Below are 20,891 nucleotides of genomic sequence, written 5' to 3' on the forward strand. Positions count from 1 at the left end.
ATGAAACCGGTGCAGCCTGGAAGGAAGCCGCAGAGCTTTTTATTACCTAAGTGTAATACTGTATACATTCAGCCTTGTGAAGAGAAAATTAATAATGAGACCTGAGAACGTGGCTTATTTTTCCTTTCAAAAAAACATACAGGTGGTTTACAAAGTTCTCAGCCAGATGACCCACTGTGGCCCGCATTTGAGAATTGTCAAGAAACGCAGCAGGCACACATTAAACAGGGACAATGTGCTGGAAACATGTCAAGTGCTGATGAAAAACCTTGCGGTGTCTTACTGAGGCCTTGTGCCTTTCATGTGAAACTGCAGCTCTACTCTCTGATGTGTACTCTAGACGTAAAAAAGAAATGAGACGATAGCAGAGAAGTATTTATACTGCCTGCTTTTTTTAAGCCACAAAAGTGGATGAAAGAACAACAAACAAGCAAACTCCCAGTGTTCTCTGAATCATCTAACTCATGGCATCACCTGTGGCGTACGCCCGCTAATGCATCACGTTTCCAACTAACTGCCATCATTTCAAGTGCTGAGACCACTGCAGGCCTGCTAACTCACTGAGTCAAGTCTGTTCACATTGCTTACCACTTAAAGCTTTAGTCTGGCCAAAAAATCTAATTTACACATTTCCCCCTTACCCCAAATGTAGTCGACCAGCCAGGACATGATTAGTGTCTGAAGTTTGCTTCTTTTCTCTGGACCATTACAAGTCTAATGTTGCTAACAAGTAACAGAAGCTTATAGCCAGTAGTTGGTATCAGGCCCGTGCACACTTTTGGCAGCAGGGGCTGAAAGAAAAAAAAGAAAAAAACAAAACCTTAATGAGAATTAAACTTATTATAATCTACAGCAGATTGCTGACACTCTTATCAAGGGACGCAGTCTAATCATGCTGTGAGGAACACAAACATAGTGCTAACAGTTACTTTCCAGAGAGGTTTTTTGGAACCCTTATCTTCCACATATGATGCTGTAACATTCTCCACTCTGCTAACAGCTGTAACTCAGTAAGTTATAACTCTGTTTAAGAGCTCCACACAGCCCTGCATGAATCACTGTTTTGATAATAACAAAAACTTGTTATTTTTGCTCCTTACTGCTGACATTATGTTTGGTTGTTTAAATTAACCATATTATAGAATGTGATGCTTAAATGTGAACTCGAGCAGATCTACTAGCTCTATTTCAAGTACCCATTACGCTATCTAATCACCCAGAAACCGATCTTGTAAAACAGTCATGTAAAACACAATTACAATACACACTGACCAAGAGGATTCCTGGCACTCAAGCCCCCCCCCTTGGGGTCTCTGGGCACATTAACATTGTGCAAACTGCATGCCTAAATCATCACACACTTGCCTCAAACCACTTTAAGCTTTTAAGGAACCTCAAATAATTGCTTATGTTGTTTCTGATATGGTTATATGTAAAAAGACCCAAAATTCAGACTTCAAGATGGCTGCTACTACTGTTTTTAGCTATGCAACATTTTTTTAAGATCATAGTAAGTGATAGAGTGTCAGAAACCATATAACACAAGCAAGACAAAAAACTCAAATAAATCAAAAGGTGGCAGGAACTGAACAGAAAAAATACAAGTACTTTGGGGTGGTCCTTTTGGGGACCATACAGGAGTTTTGGAGGGCTGTGTGCACACACACACTCTCTTGTTGGCTATTGCATGTGCTTGCCAACATTGGCTAACGTTACTGTTATGAAGCTAGAAAACACAATTCAAACAGCCCACCCTCAAAACTCCCCCGACAAAAGTAGTTCTACAGAAGTTCCTGCCACCTTATGTTTATCAGAAGGGTGGCCAGTGTGTACTTTCAACAGCTTGATGTGAAATTTGCCTGCAGAGTAAGTAAGTTTACTTGAATGGGAAAAAACACCCAGGAAAGCTAAAACGGAATGCAGTTCTAAGAATTAATTTCGCCTGTCACTGAGTTTGCGAACCTCAGAAGCATGAAAGAATTAGAAATCAAGAGGGTGACCTGTAGTTTTTTTTTTTTTGGAAAAATGGCTCCTTAATCAACATAATGCTGTTTGTCACTCATGGCTGCGAAAAAACAAACAAGTTAAAAACTAGCTAACATTTGTTGTTAACAAAACTATATGTTCCACCCATAAACAGCTGATTTTTGCTTCATTTCAGCTAAGAAAATAGTGAGCAAACAGACAGGCACGCAGTTTGAACAATGCTAACTGGTGTACATAAGGCTCCTTTACTTGTTAGACACATTAGTCTCACAGCTCCAATGCAAAACTAAAGAAGTAAACTTAGTGCACCAAACATGGATTGGCTGAGCGACTACATTGAAGGTAAAGGGTAAATTATAAGACATTGATCATCTCATTACGAAGTCAGACAGAAAGGAGCTCATCTCATCTGACCAGGCCTCTAACGACTGGGTTTGGGCCTGAGTCTGGCCCATTAAGAATCACTCAGACTAATGTATGGCTCTGCATGCACATGAGCAGTCAGCGATATGGAAGAGGACGGGAATAACAGGTAGAAGTGATTATGTGGGGATTTCACCCTGTGGAGCTGATGCAGACATGGAGGGGGTCCGTCTCAAATCCCTCGGCAGACAGAGCCGAACAAATTGGCTGCACACTTATACGCTCAGTCTCACACACAGACACCTCGCATGCATAATCTATGTCTGACACAAAAAAACATGCACATTCTCTACCAGCAAAACTGCAAACACACTGCTAAATGTGCTCACACATGTCTTTCTTATAACGCTGTGGAAGCGTCATATAGTAATTACACCAATACAATCCACACGTGAATAATTACCAGCTCTCTAATGAAAAGAAGGTGGATCAATTTTAATGCTAGAGTTGAGTGAAGAGCTTTTATTTAGACTTTTTTCCCCACCCACAGGACATGTCATCCACTCGACTAATCATCATGAATGATTCTTTTTTCCTAAATTCTTTTACAATCAGATGCTCCTGGCAACGATTCTGCTCAAAACCTAAAGTGAATGCAAGTCACTCAGAAAGCTGCCTCTCAGTGAAGTAATAAGACCAGTGTTTCTAATGTGTCCTACAAATGCTCTTTTGTTGGCAGAGATAATGATCAAAACAGGCAGACCGCAGGGGATTGTGAACAACAGTTTGGCAGAATTAAAAGAAAAGAGACAGAAGCAGAGCATGAATTGAAATAAAAGAATTATTAGGGGGGATATTATATGCTAGTCCTCAAGAGGATCCATTTCACCAGTTCAGCCACTCTCTGAATCGCTATCTAATGCTAATAAGGTAATACAGAGCTCCTTTTCTCGATCTGTATCTCTCTGCAACCCTCTGAGTGCATCTAATGTTGTCAGCACATTTTAATACCACTCAGAAGGGCTTTCAATGCCATTGTTTTGCTTTGAAAAATGTACATATAAAAATATACTGTCCATACTGTTTTTCTGTCAGTTAGAAAAAATGTTGTGTTTTTGCTGTATGAAAATATGATTCACAATCACTTTTCTGTGACCTGCACCATCATTTGAACTCACTTTTGACCTGAAACCATACTTTATGTTTTACACATTGCTGCACAAAACATAGACAAGTCTTAGTTCTAAATATAATCTTTGTGTTCCCTATGTTAGACAGAAGATAAGCTCATTCAAATAAATTAGAACAGCTACTCAGGCATACAGCAATATTAACAAGCATAGACATTTCTCTCTTCATTTTAGTTGTTTGTTTTCACTTTGTTTGATTGAAATATAATTACTGAGGTCATTTTGGAAGCCAAACGCTGTTATTGTACCTGCATGTCTTTACTTGTCTATTCAGCCCCATGTATATGTGGACATACAGCAAAACAAAATGGTGCATCCTCAGAGCTAAGGTGCAACATAAAACATGCAAAGTATGACAAGACATGCACAGGACTAAATATCCAGATTCATCCTTTGCAGTATATAAATAACTACATGTGGTCAATAACAGCTTACTGACAGCAATAAAGTGACTAGGAGTGTAATAATGCAAAACTGTGACAATGTCTATTGTGGAAATGTGGCAATGCATCATTGAGAATGGACATTCTATTAATTAGACCATCTAATGCAACTGCATTTTGTGAACGATCAGCACAGATCAACAACTCTCTCCAGCACTCCTCCTGCCTCACAGCTCTAGTGTTGTTAGTAAGTTGTGCAACAACATGATCAACCATCATTTTTCTCCATTAAAATTTTGTTTAAAGTATCCTGAGAATACTGAATCACAAACCCAACACCACCACAGATGTTGTAAAGTGCACCTGCGATAATAAATATGGAGGGATATGTGTTCACTGAGATGAGATTTTCACATGAATACTGTAGAGATATGAGCGCTGTGTGCATGTGAGGCACAAGTGGGTAACATTTTCTTTTACAGTCCGCAAAGTTCTAAGTATTAACAGGTAAGTGTGAAGTAAAAACTTCAAAGCACTAGGTAATTATTTAGTTCTAGACACTGACTAAGTAAGTGTGGAGTACAATCTCCAAATTGCTACTTAATTATTTTGAATAACTTTGATTAAGTACCAACTAAATTACACTGAAGTGACTAATAAGTTCCAGCTAATAAAGTGATACAGGACACAGTCAAATACCTCATTAATACCAGGTGTAACAAGGTGGTAAGTACAAACAAACTCACACTAAATTTTAATGTAATGTCACACATTTAAGCAGAAGGGTAAATCAGAAACACCTCCAAGAACTGGGTAGTTATATGCTGTAAAAAAAGATGACACAAAGTATAAAGATGAAATAAACAGTAAAATGATAGTAAAAAAGCATTACTTTCTTTTACAGCCCAATTTCAGTGTGTTTTTTATGTAACAGATAGGTACATACCATATAAAGCCAGACATACACTGTGCAATTTTAGCCCGTTTTTGAGCCCAATTTGGTCGGAGCCCACTGAATTTCATAATCAGGCTGAATATCAGCTTCATCGGCCGTCATCTGCCGTGCAGTGTGAGAGGGGAAACGATGCCTGATTAACTGTCCAAACGAGCTCCGATTGAGCAGTTGGATGATTGGATAGATATCTGACATCTGATTTCTGTTTTCTGTCAGAAATTTTGGTCACTTGTCCCACAGTGTGAGCAGCCTCACAAACCGATTTCTCAAAGTCACACCCAAAACCACACAAAATCACAACCACCGTTCCTGCACAGAGGCAAAAGATTCACATTTGCGGCACCAGCATCCGTATATGACGACTTTGCTCTGTTTGACTGAGTTAAATTGCGAGGTATAAATAAACACAGTGATTTTTTTGTATTTGTATAACTGTCTGTACACCGCCTGTTCTTTATCTGCAGCGCACAGTGCACAAGTTAGCTAAGCTGCTGTAGCAGTTTTTCAATGGCAAAATCTCAAACGGCCCCCTCATTCCTATGTAGTGCACTAAATTCTGGCTTCTGCACCAAAATAGTGCACTGTTTGTCCAGTATGGAACTGTGCACATGGGTGAATCTCAGAAGGCTATTTATTAAACAACTGATACACTATATCAGTGCAGGAGCAACTATTTTAATATGTGGTGCACTATGTAGTGCGCAGGGAGCCAGTTGAGATTCAGCCAAAGTTTTTGCTTGGGACTCGGAGGTGCAGCGTGTTGTTTTGAATGAAACAGCTTTATTGTAGACAGAGCTGACTGTAGTGGCTGCGTTTGCACGTGCAGTGTGAGCACCCAAGTCACGTCATGTCAGTTGGACCGTTTGTTTTCGTACAGTGTGAGCATATAAATCGCAGGCTTTGTCCGTACATGATGGGTGATTCAAACACACAGTGTGAGCTGCCACTAAAGAACAAGATTTCTAAAATCACACAGTGTATGCTTAGTTTAAGACTCCTTGTACTTGTAGTCTGGTGTTTTACTCCACACTTTCCCAGTCAGTACTTAGAACCTGTTGGGCATTTAAGTGTAATTTAAAATAACTGCTTAGTAATTATCAGTTTTTACCTCACACCTACCTGGTTAATACTTAAAGGACTGTAAAAAAAACAAACAAAAAAAAAAACGTTGCCTGAGTGTAGTTCTAGTTAGCAAGTTAGGGAAGGCAGCATGGTGTTGAGTAGCCTGACTGGCTGATTGTATTGGATCTTCCAGCATTCTCATAGTTGTTTACTTAAGTGTCTTTGCTTGTAACTTGTAATAAAACAGGAGGGAAATTAGGGGGAAAGAGAAAGAATGAGAAAGAGACACATAATACATGGTTTACTAGCATCTGAGAAAAAATAGCTCAATCAATAGGGGCAAAGGCAAACTTCATAATACTGACACTGCATGAAAGGTAAAGAAAGCAATGAAACCCATTAACACGCCTCAATCAAGTTATAGGCCATTGCAACTCAAAACAAAACAAGGTGCCACATTTTGTTCCTCTCTTTCTTACCTCATCCACGTTCTCAAAGGCATTGATGATGTCATAGGGCAGGCATGAGAGCAGGTCTATAACGAACCATGTCTTCAGATAGTTCATACGTATCAATTTGGGGTCTGATATGACCTCTCCTCCAGGGCCCACGAACGTGGTGTGAAAGTTCAGGACAATATCCACCAGGAAGATGACATCCACCACACTGTCCACCACCAGCCAGGCCAAGTTGTTCTGCTTGGTCTTGAAGGAGACATTGTAGGGCACCATAATGGCAGTGTAGAATGTGAGTATAAGGATGATCCAGTCCCAGGTGGTCTTAAAGGTGCAGTAGTGTAAGATGATGTGAGGAGGGGTTTTAGGAGCCTCTTGCTTGTACTGTGGGAGGATGTCTGAACCGAGCTGGAGAGCCTGGACAAAGCAAGAGAAAGAACTTTGAGTTAGGATGTGCCTTTTTTGTTTATGTGCATCAGGAATTGAAAGAGAGCAGAAATTTTGTTGCCATTACTAAACCATTAGAAGTGGCAGTTACGGCTTGCAATAATAAAAGCAAGTTGATTTGATATTAATGATTTTTAATTTGTAGCCCAATAAAAAAGCAGAGAAACACTGAAGTTATTGTTGTGTATACAGTCTTGTTTTTTATTTCTTGACTTCAGATTTTAAGGTATAACAAAATTGGAACACATCTATTTACTGAGTTACACCATCATGAAATAGCAGAAATGAACCTACCAATACTTACTAGGTGGTAGAGTGAGACAAGGAAGATCGTTTAAACTTGCGGCGGCAACTAGCTAAGTAAATTGAAGGGGGCGAGGTCACCCCGGTTTATCACAGTAAAAAGTTAAATGGGTTTCACAAGGACATTGTTACGAAACGGTTTACATTTCCATCAGATTACAGCACCAGAGCTCAGCTCTGTTTGCCATGGAGACAAACCAAACATGCTAGCCAAAGCTCCAGTTCGCTCCGGCCCAGTGTGTTTAACCCCTGAGCTGCTGAGTGTGAGTCAGCGCATGATGATGGTTAAAAGAAAAAAAACTACCTTTTTAAATGGTAGTTGGACTCCAGAAAATAGATTTGGCAAGACCGATGGCCGAAACTGAGACAAGTCTGAGTACAGATACTACGGTGTCCAACAAGATAAATAAACGTCTTGAGATGGAACTCAAGTACTACAGCCCTATTAAACAGTGCAGCAAAACAAGGAACTCTAGACTTCTGAAAGCTACTGTACAACGGATGTGTGACAACGTCGCACAACAGACAGAACAAAGAGCAGCTATACCACATAGCATGTGTCACAGTGAGAGCACAGATAAACATCAAGCTCGAGGTCATTTTACCTTCTATTTATATAGATTTAATGGATGAAAACTCAACACATTTTACTGAATTTATCACATTTGACATCTGCTAACTAGGCTAGTAACATTACATGAGGTAACAAACTGAGGATTTGTCTGTTAATCTTAAAGACTTCAGCCTTCTCGGTTTAAATTTCAAGTCACATCATCTACCACTGATGTTTGTGGTTTCGTTCTGGGAGTAATTTAATGCAGTAATAGCAAAATAATGAGTGGTGTGCTGTGGCGTGTAGAGAAATTGAGCATTGCTGAAATCGCGAAGTGTAGGCTTAGTGGACATATATATATATGTCCACTATATATATATATATATATATATACACTGAACATGTATGGCATATCTTATTTGTACTTTCATGGAGTTCATGGCCTTAGAGGCTATGTTCAATGTTGTTAGACCACAGACTGTGAGATCTACTCTCAAACTGTGATTCCTCTTTGTAGTACCATTCCCTGTACAACTGTGAGACTTTACCTTTGAGAAATAACAGCAACACTATAGGGTCATAAAGGTCTCAGTGACACCTTACATGCATCAGCTCTTAGTGGGCAATGGAGTCAGCTTCAACTAGTCTGAGAACAGTAGCGAAAGTGAAAGGAGAGAGTGCAAAAAAAAAGCACAGACCTTTAAAGAGCATGACTCATTGATGATTTTGCTGGCCAGTGTAGATATCTGACCTTTCTGGTGTGAAAGTCTGTGTGTGTGTGTGTGTGTGTGTGAGAGAGAGAGGGAGAGAGAGAGAGAACAAGATACTGACCTCAGCCAGTCGTGAATGCTTGTGGCTGACTTCAGTCTTGTTCATAGGCGCCAGTTGCTGCAGTGTGCCACGGCTGTTGGTCAGCGCCCTGGTCAGCCTTGCAAACTTGGTCCATCCTACCACAGACAGAACCAGTTTAAAACACCTGGGCAACCTTACTCCATCGAATCCATCCATCTCACATCCTTACTTATACAAACGCACAGAAAATTTGCAGTGCCAAAAAGAATTGAGCCAAACTTTTATCCCACTTTCCCACATCTTTCTCTCTGTCTTGTCTTCTGAAGTTGCCATGTTTTGTGAATGAAACCCTGAGGAGGCTCCTTTACTCTATCTGCCTTGTTAAACCTTTGTCCCTCTTACTTTTGTCCATCTCTCATTCTCAAAACCTTTTAATATGTTTGCTCCCATTCTTCTCAGAGGAAAAGGCTCAAGGAATAATATCTGCACTAGCTTGTTTCTCCTATGTTCAGGTCAGCAGCCTACAAAGTCCTTTCCCTTGTGCTCTGCGCCACCTTTGGAATGAGAAAGACGTCTACAGCCACGGGGGCCACTCATAAGGCCATAACATCTCTTAACAATTTCAAAATGAAAAGGGCCAAGTTAAGCGAACAGGTACAGGAGGGTCTGGCCAAAGGCCGGGTTTGTAGCAAGTTGCCTCTCATTAATGTTTCACTGGTGGGAAGTTATTCTTTTGTCAAAATTTGATTATGGCCAGTGGGATAAGGAGGTGGACAAGAGCAGTAAATATATCCTTCTTTGTCTCAAAATAGCCGAGGAGCTGCCTGCTTTCTGGAGACCAGCGCTCAGCCGCTGCGCAGACAAAACACGCTGGCTGCCTGCAGCAGTGAGGAAATCAAAAGCCAGTTGGTGAGCCGCTGATGCTCAGCCCCTTGTTTCTTTTAGTTTGAAAACAAATGCGCCAGACTAGACCCACTCTGCTTACTCTCTGCAGAAGCCTGGATTTATAGCGTCAGCTCCTAAAAGCAGGCTGGAGGAAAGAGAGGGGAGAGAGAGAGGGGGAGAGAGAGAAGAGATGCTCTGCAGTTTTCCAATTTAAGTCACATCTCGTGAATGTGCAAAACACAACAACGGAATAGGTCTCTTGTGGCCATTTTGCTTAGTCGCAGCAATAGCACACAGGAGCACTCACTGCACAACCAGGCGAGCTCCAAAAGGGAATAAGAAGGGGAAATCAGCCATGTGCACCGATTGGAGGGCTAGACCAAAATAGCACGCCTGCCTGTTTGAGCCCTTTCAGTGGAGCACGCAAAAATAAAACATGGCCTTATGGCACAGAGGACAAAGCAGACACACGGGCTCCAGCATTCTTATGCAGGCCATTATTGCTGAGTAATTAAATGAAGATGAATTAGGTGGGAGTATTGCAGAATTGTCACAAGAGATTTAAATAAATGGATGAAGTGAGTCTACTGGGGAGGAGGCAAGTAGGGAGGAAAATCAAGAAGAGAGGCGAGGGGTCAGTTAAGGACACTGTTCGAAAGATATAGCTAGAGAGAAAAAGAAAGAAACAATTGTCCGAGCCATCTGTCTCTCTCTGAGGGCAGAGCAGAGTGACACCACTGAGCAGGACCCTGGGATCCCAGAGGGCTGTTGCAGCTCCAGCTCCCCTGCTGAGGAGCAGGCAATTCCCCACAGAGTTCCCCCAGGCTGGCCTTTGCTTCAGTATGAAGGGGGAACATTAACTTTGCCATCCTGCCTTATGGAGCATCCTAAGGCCTACCGAGCTAAACTGGGCTAAGCAAGACCAGCTCTCTCCAGAACAGGGCCAGCATTAACATAACACATAGTGACAACAGTAGAGATAGCCCCCATAATGTCCTCATTTGTTTATTAGATTGCATGTGAATGGAGCAGGCTAGCTGGCTAGTTGGCTTGGTATGTGCCTGTGTGACTTATAAACCAACCGCCAGGCTGAAGTGGGAAAAGCAAAACCAGGTCTGCTCAGAACAGGGCCAACACTACTGTAAAATATAGTGACAGAGATAGCCCTCATAATGTCCAAATGTAGTAGATTGCATGTTGTGTTAGCTAGCTAGCCAGCCGGTCAGCCTGGTACCCGCATGGTTTTGGCTCACTTGTGGCTGGGCAATTAGCTAGTCTCAGCAAAAGGCCTGCTATCCTACCTAAGCCCAGTGAGGCCTGACAAAATATCAGGTTCCAGGGCCAGTTGGGGCTAATTGTTGTTCACATACAAAATCAGGCCCAGTTTGAGCTCAGGTTTTGTATGTTTCTAAATCAGACAATATGCTTAGGTAAATTTTGCATGCTCTCATGTTCTCTCTCTTTAGTCTAGTCTAGTCAAAGCCAGTCTTACTATCCGTTTGCTATAGATGAAATAAAAATAAAACTCCCCAAATGGAAACTCTAACCTTTTTAACTCCTTGAGACCACCGGTGGTTCCAAAACGCACTTCGTCATATTCTTCATAACTTTCATATTTCATAAGTTACATTCAAAAAGTGGGTGTCATATGAGAGCTGTAACTGTCTTCTTTCCAGTCAAATAGATGGGTAAAGTCATTTTAAACCCTTATAATAAAAGAAGCTGAACTCACAATTTTTTTTGTCTACTGAAAGTTCACCCATTTTTCCACAAATCTGGGCTATAAACCATAAACAGATGGCGTCTCTTCAGTAATATACTCTGTAAAAATTATTTTTATAAAATAATACAAAAAGTGTCTGAGATTTTTGGCTTTCAGCAGTAAATTGTAAGCATATAGCAATATGTGTAAATTCAGATGGAAAAACCAAAATATACCCTGGTGAATAAGAGGTTAATATTTGAAATGAGCCAGGGATGTTTTCACTGTGAACACATTATGACCTGGTCACTGCATCAGATAAAAAGCACACTGGCCACTTAGTGTACAGCTCTGTCTATAGTATTCTGAGCTTTGTTAACAGGATGACTGCGACAGCGACATATTTACAGTGGATGCAGCCGTTCCTAACAGATATCAGTGTCAGAGTACTTCCTTGCACCAGTGAAGTCCATGTTAGCTACATCAACAGCTCAGCTTTCTGATGAGTGTGTAGAGCAGGAGTGTCCAATCGTATCCACAGAGGGCTGGTCTGGCTGCAGGCACCCCTGACCCTACTTGTTTAATCAGTTGGTCTCAGTCTTCAGCAACAGATCAGGTGTGGTCCTGCTTGTTTGAATGAAAACCCATAGACACACCAGCCATTTCATAAGATTGGACACCACTAGTATAGAGTTTTTTAATTAATTTTTGGTCAATCAACTGAAGCCCAAGTCTACCAAAACTCTGTCTACAATAATCCATCACTGTTGCGTGCAAGAGGGTTCAGGTTTCAAATTTAGTGGTACCAGTCAGACTTGCTCGGGTGAGGTCTCAAAAGTCATAGGTCACAAGTTAGGTCTTCAATTTCATGTCCATGCAGACCTGTAGTAAACCTCGCAGAAGCCTGGCTTGTGAGTGATTAGCTACCTAAATAGCTAACTTGTTCTTTTAACTAACTAGTCCACTCCTGTAGCTTAGTTACACACAGTAGCTACATAATTTAGCTTTTGTGAACTAAGAAAGAGTTACACTTTCCTACTGAATCCCTGGAGATAGAAGAGTATATGGAAGAAGAGATGGGAGGGAAGGGTTGAGATGACATCTACTAGCTAGCCTGTCCCCTCTGGGCCATTGATTCAGTAGACTCTCTCCATCTCACTGTTTAACTGGTAAAGTGAAGTCATAGTGCATATATGTGATAGCTTGAGAAGCTTCTGCCAGGGAACATTAGACTAGGAAGAATTCCCTGAGGATTCCACTGTTGCCATGGACACATTATTTTTTCATATCTTTCCCTACGTGTTATTATTTGGACTTTGCAGACTTCTCAATAGCCGATGACAAATAGCATTGGATTGATAGGTCAAAAGTGCTTCAGACTGGTAGGCAAACACATCGGGATTCCTACATTCATACAAGCACACAGAAGAACTCACCACTGCTACAGAGAGACGTTGCAGATAATTGAAACACCAGGGAAAGTGGACACAGACACACACATGTACTCAAACACACTAAAAACCATAATGATGCTGCATGGACTGATGAGGAATGTTCACAGCTATTGTTGTGCATATTTCATGACTTCCCTAAAGGCACTCTGAAGCATGGCAGTGCCTTCTTGAATGGTGCATGTGATCCCAGTGGGACTCCTAATCCCTCTGAAACCAACACTCACACACACATATACACACAGTCACACTCTGCCCAAAGATCTTTGTGCCCTAAGGCTGGTGGATAAAGCTACACAGTGACACGCAATAGAGCTCCTGGAATAGCGTTCCACTACATGACTTCCTAATTACAATCCAGGCTCTGCCAGGCATATTAAAAAGCATGTAATAGAAGCACTAAGGCCTTTTTGCACAATATGAGTTGTACAGAAGCCTAGTGAGCACTTAGCTAGCTTATCCATTACACTACATCTACCAAAACAGTTTAGTGAGGTACCTGAGACTTTATGTACTACTCTTATGATACTGTATAATATATATGTATATAGGAAAGGTACAGAACAAATCAAGTCCCAATGGTCTCCATACTCCATACATCCTTCATTTCAGTACTGAAATCCAATAGAGAGGAAGGGTTGACTAGGCTCAACATGGCACCTTAAACTCCAATTGACCCATTTCATGGATGCATGAAGGATCAAAGAGACAGTGGCTGAGGCTTGGATCTCAATAAATTAAGCATTCTGTGTAAAACTCATACCTTAACATGTTGTTCTTGTAGGTCATGTAAAGTTAATATGGTGGAATTCAATGAACATTTCCCAAGCAAAAAAGTAAGCGCTTAACTTGTGGTCAAAGGACATGGTGGTGCAAAACATTTATCAAGGAAATGATATATTAGGGTCATTATCAGTGTAAGGTGCCTTTGGTGCATTATAATGTGCAAAATAAATAAATAAATAAATAAATATATGAATATTTAAAAAAACATAAATAAATAAATAACAAAATTCTTAAAAAAAAATAGTTTTTTTTTTATTAGTTAGACTGTGGCTTTTTCACAAAACATTGATGTCAAGCTAAAACACTTTTAATTTAGTAACTGCAAGCAGACAATTTGTGAATCGACCATATGTCCACTCTGTCAAATGCAATACAAATTAAAATTAAATTAAAATATATTTCCATCAAACTGCTGTGATATGATTAACACTGATGTCTCCCTTTATCAACAGTATTTTAGTTCATGTTTTTTTAGTTCAGTTATGAAATCTGCTGAAAAATTAAAAACTACTTAAACAAAAAAGTCAAAAAATACCAGTTGTTTCCTTGGTGTAATAATTGATTTCAAAAATGTTAATTATTTACATGAATATATGTTTTTTTTTTTTTTTGCTATAACAAAGATAACTTCATTACAATGACTTATGATTAATGACATTTTATCGTAAAAATCATTCAACTACATTAAAATTAAACTTGAAAACAAATGTAAAAAAAACTTACTAATATTTTACAGTTTTATAATTTGCTGTTCTAGAGATTTTTTTTGATGATTAGTTTTTACAGAAACTTACTGTAAATTATGCAATAAGCTATTAAGAGTGGAAAAATATAATACAAAATACAATAAAGAAATGTAACTCAAGAGAACAATATGTTTTAGTAATTACTTACCATAAAATTTCTAAATTTCTGCATTTGTTTACAGTGTTTCCACTTCATCAGGGGGAGATATATGACAGAGTGGACATTTTTGCCTGAATTTAGTATTTTATCAACACATTGTTGACCTTCAGTTATCAAAGTTTTGAATTGTTCATGGTGACCTCACACCCTAATAAGCCAACATTCCCATATACATTTAGCCCACAATTTCTCATGATTGCCCTCAGACTAACACCTGGCCCCAGCGTAGTATTAAAGACTAACCTCAAATCTAGGAGGGGGAAAACCAGGAGGAATAGTGAGGCTAAAGAAGTGGTTTTGTCCTTCATCCTCTTTAGTTCTGGTGGTCTGATAATGGTGCAGATGTGGTTTTGCCACAGCTTCCCTTGACTGTGCACCTGCCTGTCTTTCTGTGTTTCTAACAGACAAGTGTCACAACAAAGTGACACTAACTACCAGTCTACTTCTCCAATTCAGCACATGTGCATGTGTATATTTCAGGAGGGTACACTGTAAGTCAAGATCCCTGTCAAAGGACAAGCGCTTCAATTTAGCAGAGCCACAACCTGATAAGGAAAATAGCCACCGGTCATACAGAGCGAGAGAGAGAGAGACAGAGAAAGAGAGAGAAATATAGAGAGATCTGACAGTGCCCATCAATCACGGACATGAGAGAAGTTCTCCAGCACTTGTTCCTAAGCTGCCGGGAGAAAGAGCACTCTCAAACACAAAGTGACAGCTCGTCTGTCTCGTGATTTGGCCCTGCGCTCTTCTGCAGCTCACAGCAGCACACAAATCAGCTCACAAAGAGCCCCTCTAATTGACCTTGTAATGGCCCTTTCACACAGTATCTCTTTTTAAAGTGGAGCATTGTAATTATTAAGGCAGTTCTGAATTCGAACGAGAGCTTGAGAGAGTAATGCATTCACTGTGAAAAAGACACCAAGCAAACACTTTGCCAAAGACCAGGTTTAGGTTTTATAATTGAATGAATTGCAACTCCTTTGGAAATGATTAACACCCTGACAAATGCAAAGGGTCTAGGAGATTTAATTGACCAATGTGAATTAATAGGCCAACAGTTTCAAACAGCCTAACCAATACAGATCTACATATGATTACTTTGCACACTGTTTGAGGCTTTTCAATATACTGTTTACTTAGGTCTAAAGTACTATGCAAAAGTCAGAGACCACCTTCATGTGTTCAATGCTCAGTCAAAAGAGCCATGAAATACAAGTTATTTATTTTTCAGAAAAAAGAGAAAATATATATTGACCAAAAATCACAGATTTTATCATTTTAAAAAAATTAGTATTTAGGAATCACAGTTTTTTAAATAATAGTATTTAGGATGACCACCATCACTTTTCTTATGTCATTATTACAGCTTCAAAACCTTTTCACTTTTTCCAGGAAATCTGCAGGGATATTTTTTCCACATCTCCAAAGTTCAGTCTTAGAAGTTGATTGCACTTTCTGCTTCTCATGAAACACATTCAGTGATGTTGAGTTCTGGACTCTGGGGTGTCCACTCCATTTTTCTGAGAACACCAGCAGCTTCTTTGTTTGGTTGCAAATGTTCTTCTGTTGTCTATTTCCTTTTCTCAGTAGCAGCTTCTTGTCAGCTACGCATCCTTTTAGATTTAGCGCTGAGTTGTCTTCTCACAGTGGAAGGATGGACAGAAACATTTTTTCAGATCTGAAGCAAGAGTGTAGCTTGACTTTCTCCTGATGAAAGTACTGTTTATCTGACAGTGACGGTTTTGATGGTTTACCACAGCTTGCACAGTTGTTAGGAGTCCCATTTTCACTATATCTGTATGCAATATTTTGATCTCCGGTTTTGAAAGCTCCTGTTATTTTACTTATTTTCCTTTGACTTTCATTTTCCTTAAGCATGTGGATTATCATATTTAATCTCCTCAGAAGTATCTTCTGAAAAAAGGAATTACATATCAAAGGAGGTCTCTGACATTTGTACAGTGCTGTATGTATAATGACAAACTTTCAGCAAGGCCCTGCCTTCTTCCACGAATACAAGCTGCAGCTCACAGCAGCACACAAGCTTGGTACCAGCACCTCTAATTGACCTTGTAATGTCTCTTATACACTACATACATTTTTAAAGTGGAGCATCGTAATTATTAAGGCAGTCCTGAATTTGAATGAGAGCTTGAGAGAGTAATGCATGCATAGTGAAAAAGACACCAAACAAACACTTTGCCAAAGACCACCATGTGTAATCTGACATTTGAATGAATTGTAAGGGCCCACTAGATAAAACATTCATCATGAGAAAATATTTAGAAAAAATAAGGACAACTAATACTATGTGGCACAGAATGTGTTGCAGGAATGACAAGAGAAAAGTGGGAAATTGAGCTTCTTTTTGTGGTGGCCAAGCAACACTGGAGTTACCTAGATGTTTAACCCTCATTAGCCAGAGTAACAACTCACAGATTCAACATGACGGGCATGGTCGAGTTAAACCTGCAGAGTTTCTTAAGCAAAACTTCAGCATTTTATGACAATTCTTGATTAAGACACAGGAGACTGAACCTTCTTCCCTCTTCAGTACATAAGTGAAGTTATTACTCACTGAACTTTTCACCTAAGTCTAGTCAAAGTCTTTTCAACAGATCAGCAAATGGAAGAGTCTTACCTTTCGTGGTCTCGTCTTCGATGGGTTGTTTGAAGACGGTTATATCCTTGAAGGTACAGAGGAACAGAACCACTTTATCGTTCTCATTCCTGATTGGGGCCACCTGCATGTACAGCCACACTGGGGTCCCTGACGGGTCCAAGGAGAGGAGGAATAAAAGGAGAGAAGGGGGCGAGATGACATAAATGGTTGTGAAAAAACAGAAGGAGAGTAAGGGAATTGGAAAAGTGAAATCAGGAGAAAAGAAAGTTGAAAGAATAAAGTGGGGTTGAGGTTTAGAAACAATGATTAAAGACATGAGAAAAGGAGTAGAGAAACTACAAGATAACTTCAGCAGCCGATTCGTTAGGAATTTGCTGTATAGCTGCCTAAAGCACTGATTAAGCCCAGGATTACTCAGACTGGCTTATCTTAAGGAAGTGGTTTAGGACCATTTAAATGCCTACACAGTTGAATGGAAAGCATGAAATAAGGACTTTAGGCCTTAAAAGCTACATTATTAAGGTTAGTCATACTATGTTCCTTATCGTACAGAATGTAGAGGCAAAGGCATTTGGAAACGGAGTAAATTTTAGTTCTCTAAGCTACTGCACCAGCACACAAAGGGAGATCATTCATAACTAAGAAATGATTAAACCCTGAAGAGAAGTCTATGGTAAAGTGACAGATTTCTGAAAGACTGGGACAAATTACTTTCGAAGAATCTAATACAGAAGTGTCTGCAAAATAATTCTTATGCTCAATATTACCACTACTTAAAGAGGCATTCTGGTCCAAAATTAGAGGTTAATACGTTATTTGCAGTTTTATGTAATATTCCATAGAATACAGAGATTTTATTGGCCTCTCACTATAATACCCATCATGCATTATGCAAATACATCAAACAACTGTTGGAAATCCCTGTGGTGTCAACCAATCCTGACTGTTAGCCTAGTCACTGAGCTATAGGCTAATAAATACAATCTAGCATTAGTGTAAACTCTTACCTCAGCCATTGAACAAAATCACTAAGAAAAATAAACTTAGGTGGCCAAATTGAGGATATTGAGATAGCCAGGTTGACATCTTGCCACCTTTAGCTTTTTGCTTGTTGTCTTCATCGGATGAGTCATTTCTATCATTTGAGTAATTTATTCTTTCTGTTCTAACAATAATTTGAAGACAGTACAGATATATTGCTGTGATAAGATATTCAGGTTCCTAGCAATAACTTTAGCTATGTGGCTTCCATCTGAATCAGTTAACAAAAAAGCCCACCCCAAAGCAGTTGTAGCTTTACAAAAGTTCCTCCCACCTTCAAGATATATCATTGGAAGGGGATTTTCCTAGCCTTTAAAAAGGAAAATCTCACTACAGAGAATACTGCGGCACTACTGAGACAAGAAGTCACGTTTACAACAGATGTAGCTATATTTAAATTTCTCATTTTGGCCAGAATGTCCAAAAAAGTTCAAAGATTTCACTTAATTTCTTGTATTCAGAGTTGCTGGTATTATGCTATTACATTATGTTTTCTAAGTTCAATATTTACCTTGAGGCTAATGGGAACTTTTTGATATGCTGCTCACTTGTGTCTTTGTATAATAACAATCTTGAACAGAACCCTGAAGAACTTATAATAAAGCTTTTTGACTATGTTAAAAAGGTACTTTGGGACCAAGCTAATTATTTCCGCCTGGGTTTGCCTCTAGAAAACTCCTCACGTAATGGTTCTGACTCAGAAGCTTTGGAAATGAATGAGAAGTAAGTGAAGAGCAGCTTAAATACGGCTTAAATGAATAAGCACTTTAAAAAAGCCCTCTTATGGATGGCAGAAAAGCTCCTGTGCGTTCTTTTCCTTGATACAGAGGCTGCAGGCCCAGCTAAGAGCCTTAAACACACTATGATTGCCTGCGACGTGGCTTGTAATACTCACTGTTCTTCTTATAGAGCAGCACTTCAAAGCAATTGGACTCATAGTTATCAAAGGTCTGTCTGACTTTGTCTATTGTCTTCTTGTCTGTCAGTTCACCGTACATGAAACTGCCAAGAGGGAAAGAGAAAGAAGAAAAGAATGAGAGTGAGAAGGGATGGAGGAAAGGAGAGGCAGATGGGAAATGGAAAAAGAAAGAGAGACAGAGAGAGGGACACAGAGAGACAGAGAGAGTTAGGTGGGTGTGCACACCTGTGTGGCACAAACATCCGCTCAACAAACTCCTTATCTGTCAGTGTCAATTAATTCTGTGAGGGTGCATGTGTTGGGCGGGGTGGGCGATGACGCTGGCTGTCAGATCCCACCGTTGCACTGTTTGTCTTCAACACAGAGGAGGCTGGGTAAACACACACAGCCTGACCGCTTAAGGAACACTGATCTCACTCTTATTGCTTTTAATGCCACTTAATGGGTCTACTTTCCAGACACAGATTAAAGCTAGTCTTGGGACTAAATTAAATGGTTAAAAGGAGAATCGATACTCAAATCCTTTTGAAAGACCAGGACTAGGCTTAACCTGCTCCACAAAATCAAAACATATTTTAAATAGAGCAAACATTTTGATATTGGTACTATATATTGGTGATGTTAATGCACATATAATGTTAATGTGATAAAAATGGTTGTTGTTTTTTTTTTCTTTTTCATTGTTAGTGTTAGTGTTCAAGCTAGTGTTGTAGTCAAGACTGCTTGAAGCAAGTCTGAGCCAAGACTGAGACTTTGCAGTAGTCAAGTGCAAGTTAGGACCGAGTGGCCGAGACAAAAACAAGACTGAGGTCAGATCAAGATTTCTTTTTCCAGAATATAAAATTAAAAGGAAGAAAATTGAAATGTGCTTGGAGCTCACTGTAAATGAACTATCATTCCCTTTATATATATATATATATATATATATATATATAAATATATATGTATACATATTTTTTTTTCACCTGGAAAACCAAACGAACATGCAATTTGACAAGGGGTGCCCATTTTTTTGCATATGACTGTATATGACAGGAACATGCAGCCACTGCCCTCACTGGATGTTGGTGATGACATCCATGTTCATGTGAACCCTGCATTCACAGGATGATACTATTATTGAGTTATTGAAATGAATACATTGTGATGAAGCTTATTTCATGCACTCATAGAACTTTCACTGCTTTTTAAATAGAAAGAAAATCATGGTCAAATTTGAGCAAATAAGATAATATAGACACAATTCACTACACAAATGCAATTAATTGCAACTCATTATTTTAATTATTAAAAAAACACTAGCAAAGACATGCTCATTCATATAATTATGCAAGTAACTGTAATGCGCGCACACACACACACACACATACACACACCATCTAAACCGCTTATCCTTCTGGGTCGCAGGGTGTAATGCAATGTTTATGCATTATTATACGTATAATCATCCATTAAAGTGTGGTAAGCATAAATCATATGTGACTCTGCCAACAATAAAGAGTAAGGAAGCCAACTCACTCCTCCAATAAAACACTGACTGCAGGATTGATGGCACCTATTGTCAGATTCTATTACACTGTAAAGTATGACTAAGCATGTGGATTTCTGGATTTGTCAGGTTTATGATATTTCCCAGTACAATTTACTTTAATGTATCTGTCATAACCATTTAATGGATGTTTCACCAATCAGTCTTACATACCTCAGGTTATTAACTCATTACTTACATCTAATGCAAATAAATCTGCAAACTGTTATGTGTAAAACTATCAAAATATTTTACTGACAGTGACAAAATAAGATAACATTTTGATAGCTTGTCATTTATTTGAAAAAATGGATAAGTAGCAATGAGGTCACTAACGGCCCAAGATATCCATTTAAGGCACAAATTACATATGCAGTGCAGTGAGTAAGCAACTGGATGATTTGTTTTGAATCTGCACACATAAAACAGTGACAATAAGACTCAAATATATATGGAAAGAACAATACAGGATTCATATTCCTTCTCAGATTTCATTAGTTACTGGACAAATGGACATATCTTGATGAAAATGGCTCTCTTTAGCACTTAGTTGCACTC

General features: G+C 39.4%; 1 protein-coding gene across 1 annotated transcript in view; it reads right to left on the reverse strand.

The window, feature by feature from the left end:
• The window catches only part of kcnh5a (potassium voltage-gated channel, subfamily H (eag-related), member 5a), a 136,680-nt gene that overhangs the window by 92,728 nt on the left and 23,061 nt on the right, over positions 1-20,891 (reverse strand). Inside the window, exons 3-6 of the mRNA XM_036581691.1 lie at positions 18,782-18,888; positions 16,864-16,992; positions 8,529-8,644; positions 6,419-6,811 (exon numbers count right to left, since the gene is read on the reverse strand). Of these exons, the coding sequence (XP_036437584.1) occupies positions 6,419-6,811; positions 8,529-8,644; positions 16,864-16,992; positions 18,782-18,888 (745 nt within the window). The remainder of the gene's footprint in view (positions 1-6,418; positions 6,812-8,528; positions 8,645-16,863; positions 16,993-18,781; positions 18,889-20,891) is intronic.

This window comes from Colossoma macropomum, unplaced genomic scaffold (genome assembly GCF_904425465.1).
Source record: "Colossoma macropomum unplaced genomic scaffold, Colossoma_macropomum, whole genome shotgun sequence".
In the NCBI taxonomy this organism is placed as follows: Eukaryota; Metazoa; Chordata; class Actinopteri; order Characiformes; family Serrasalmidae; genus Colossoma; species Colossoma macropomum.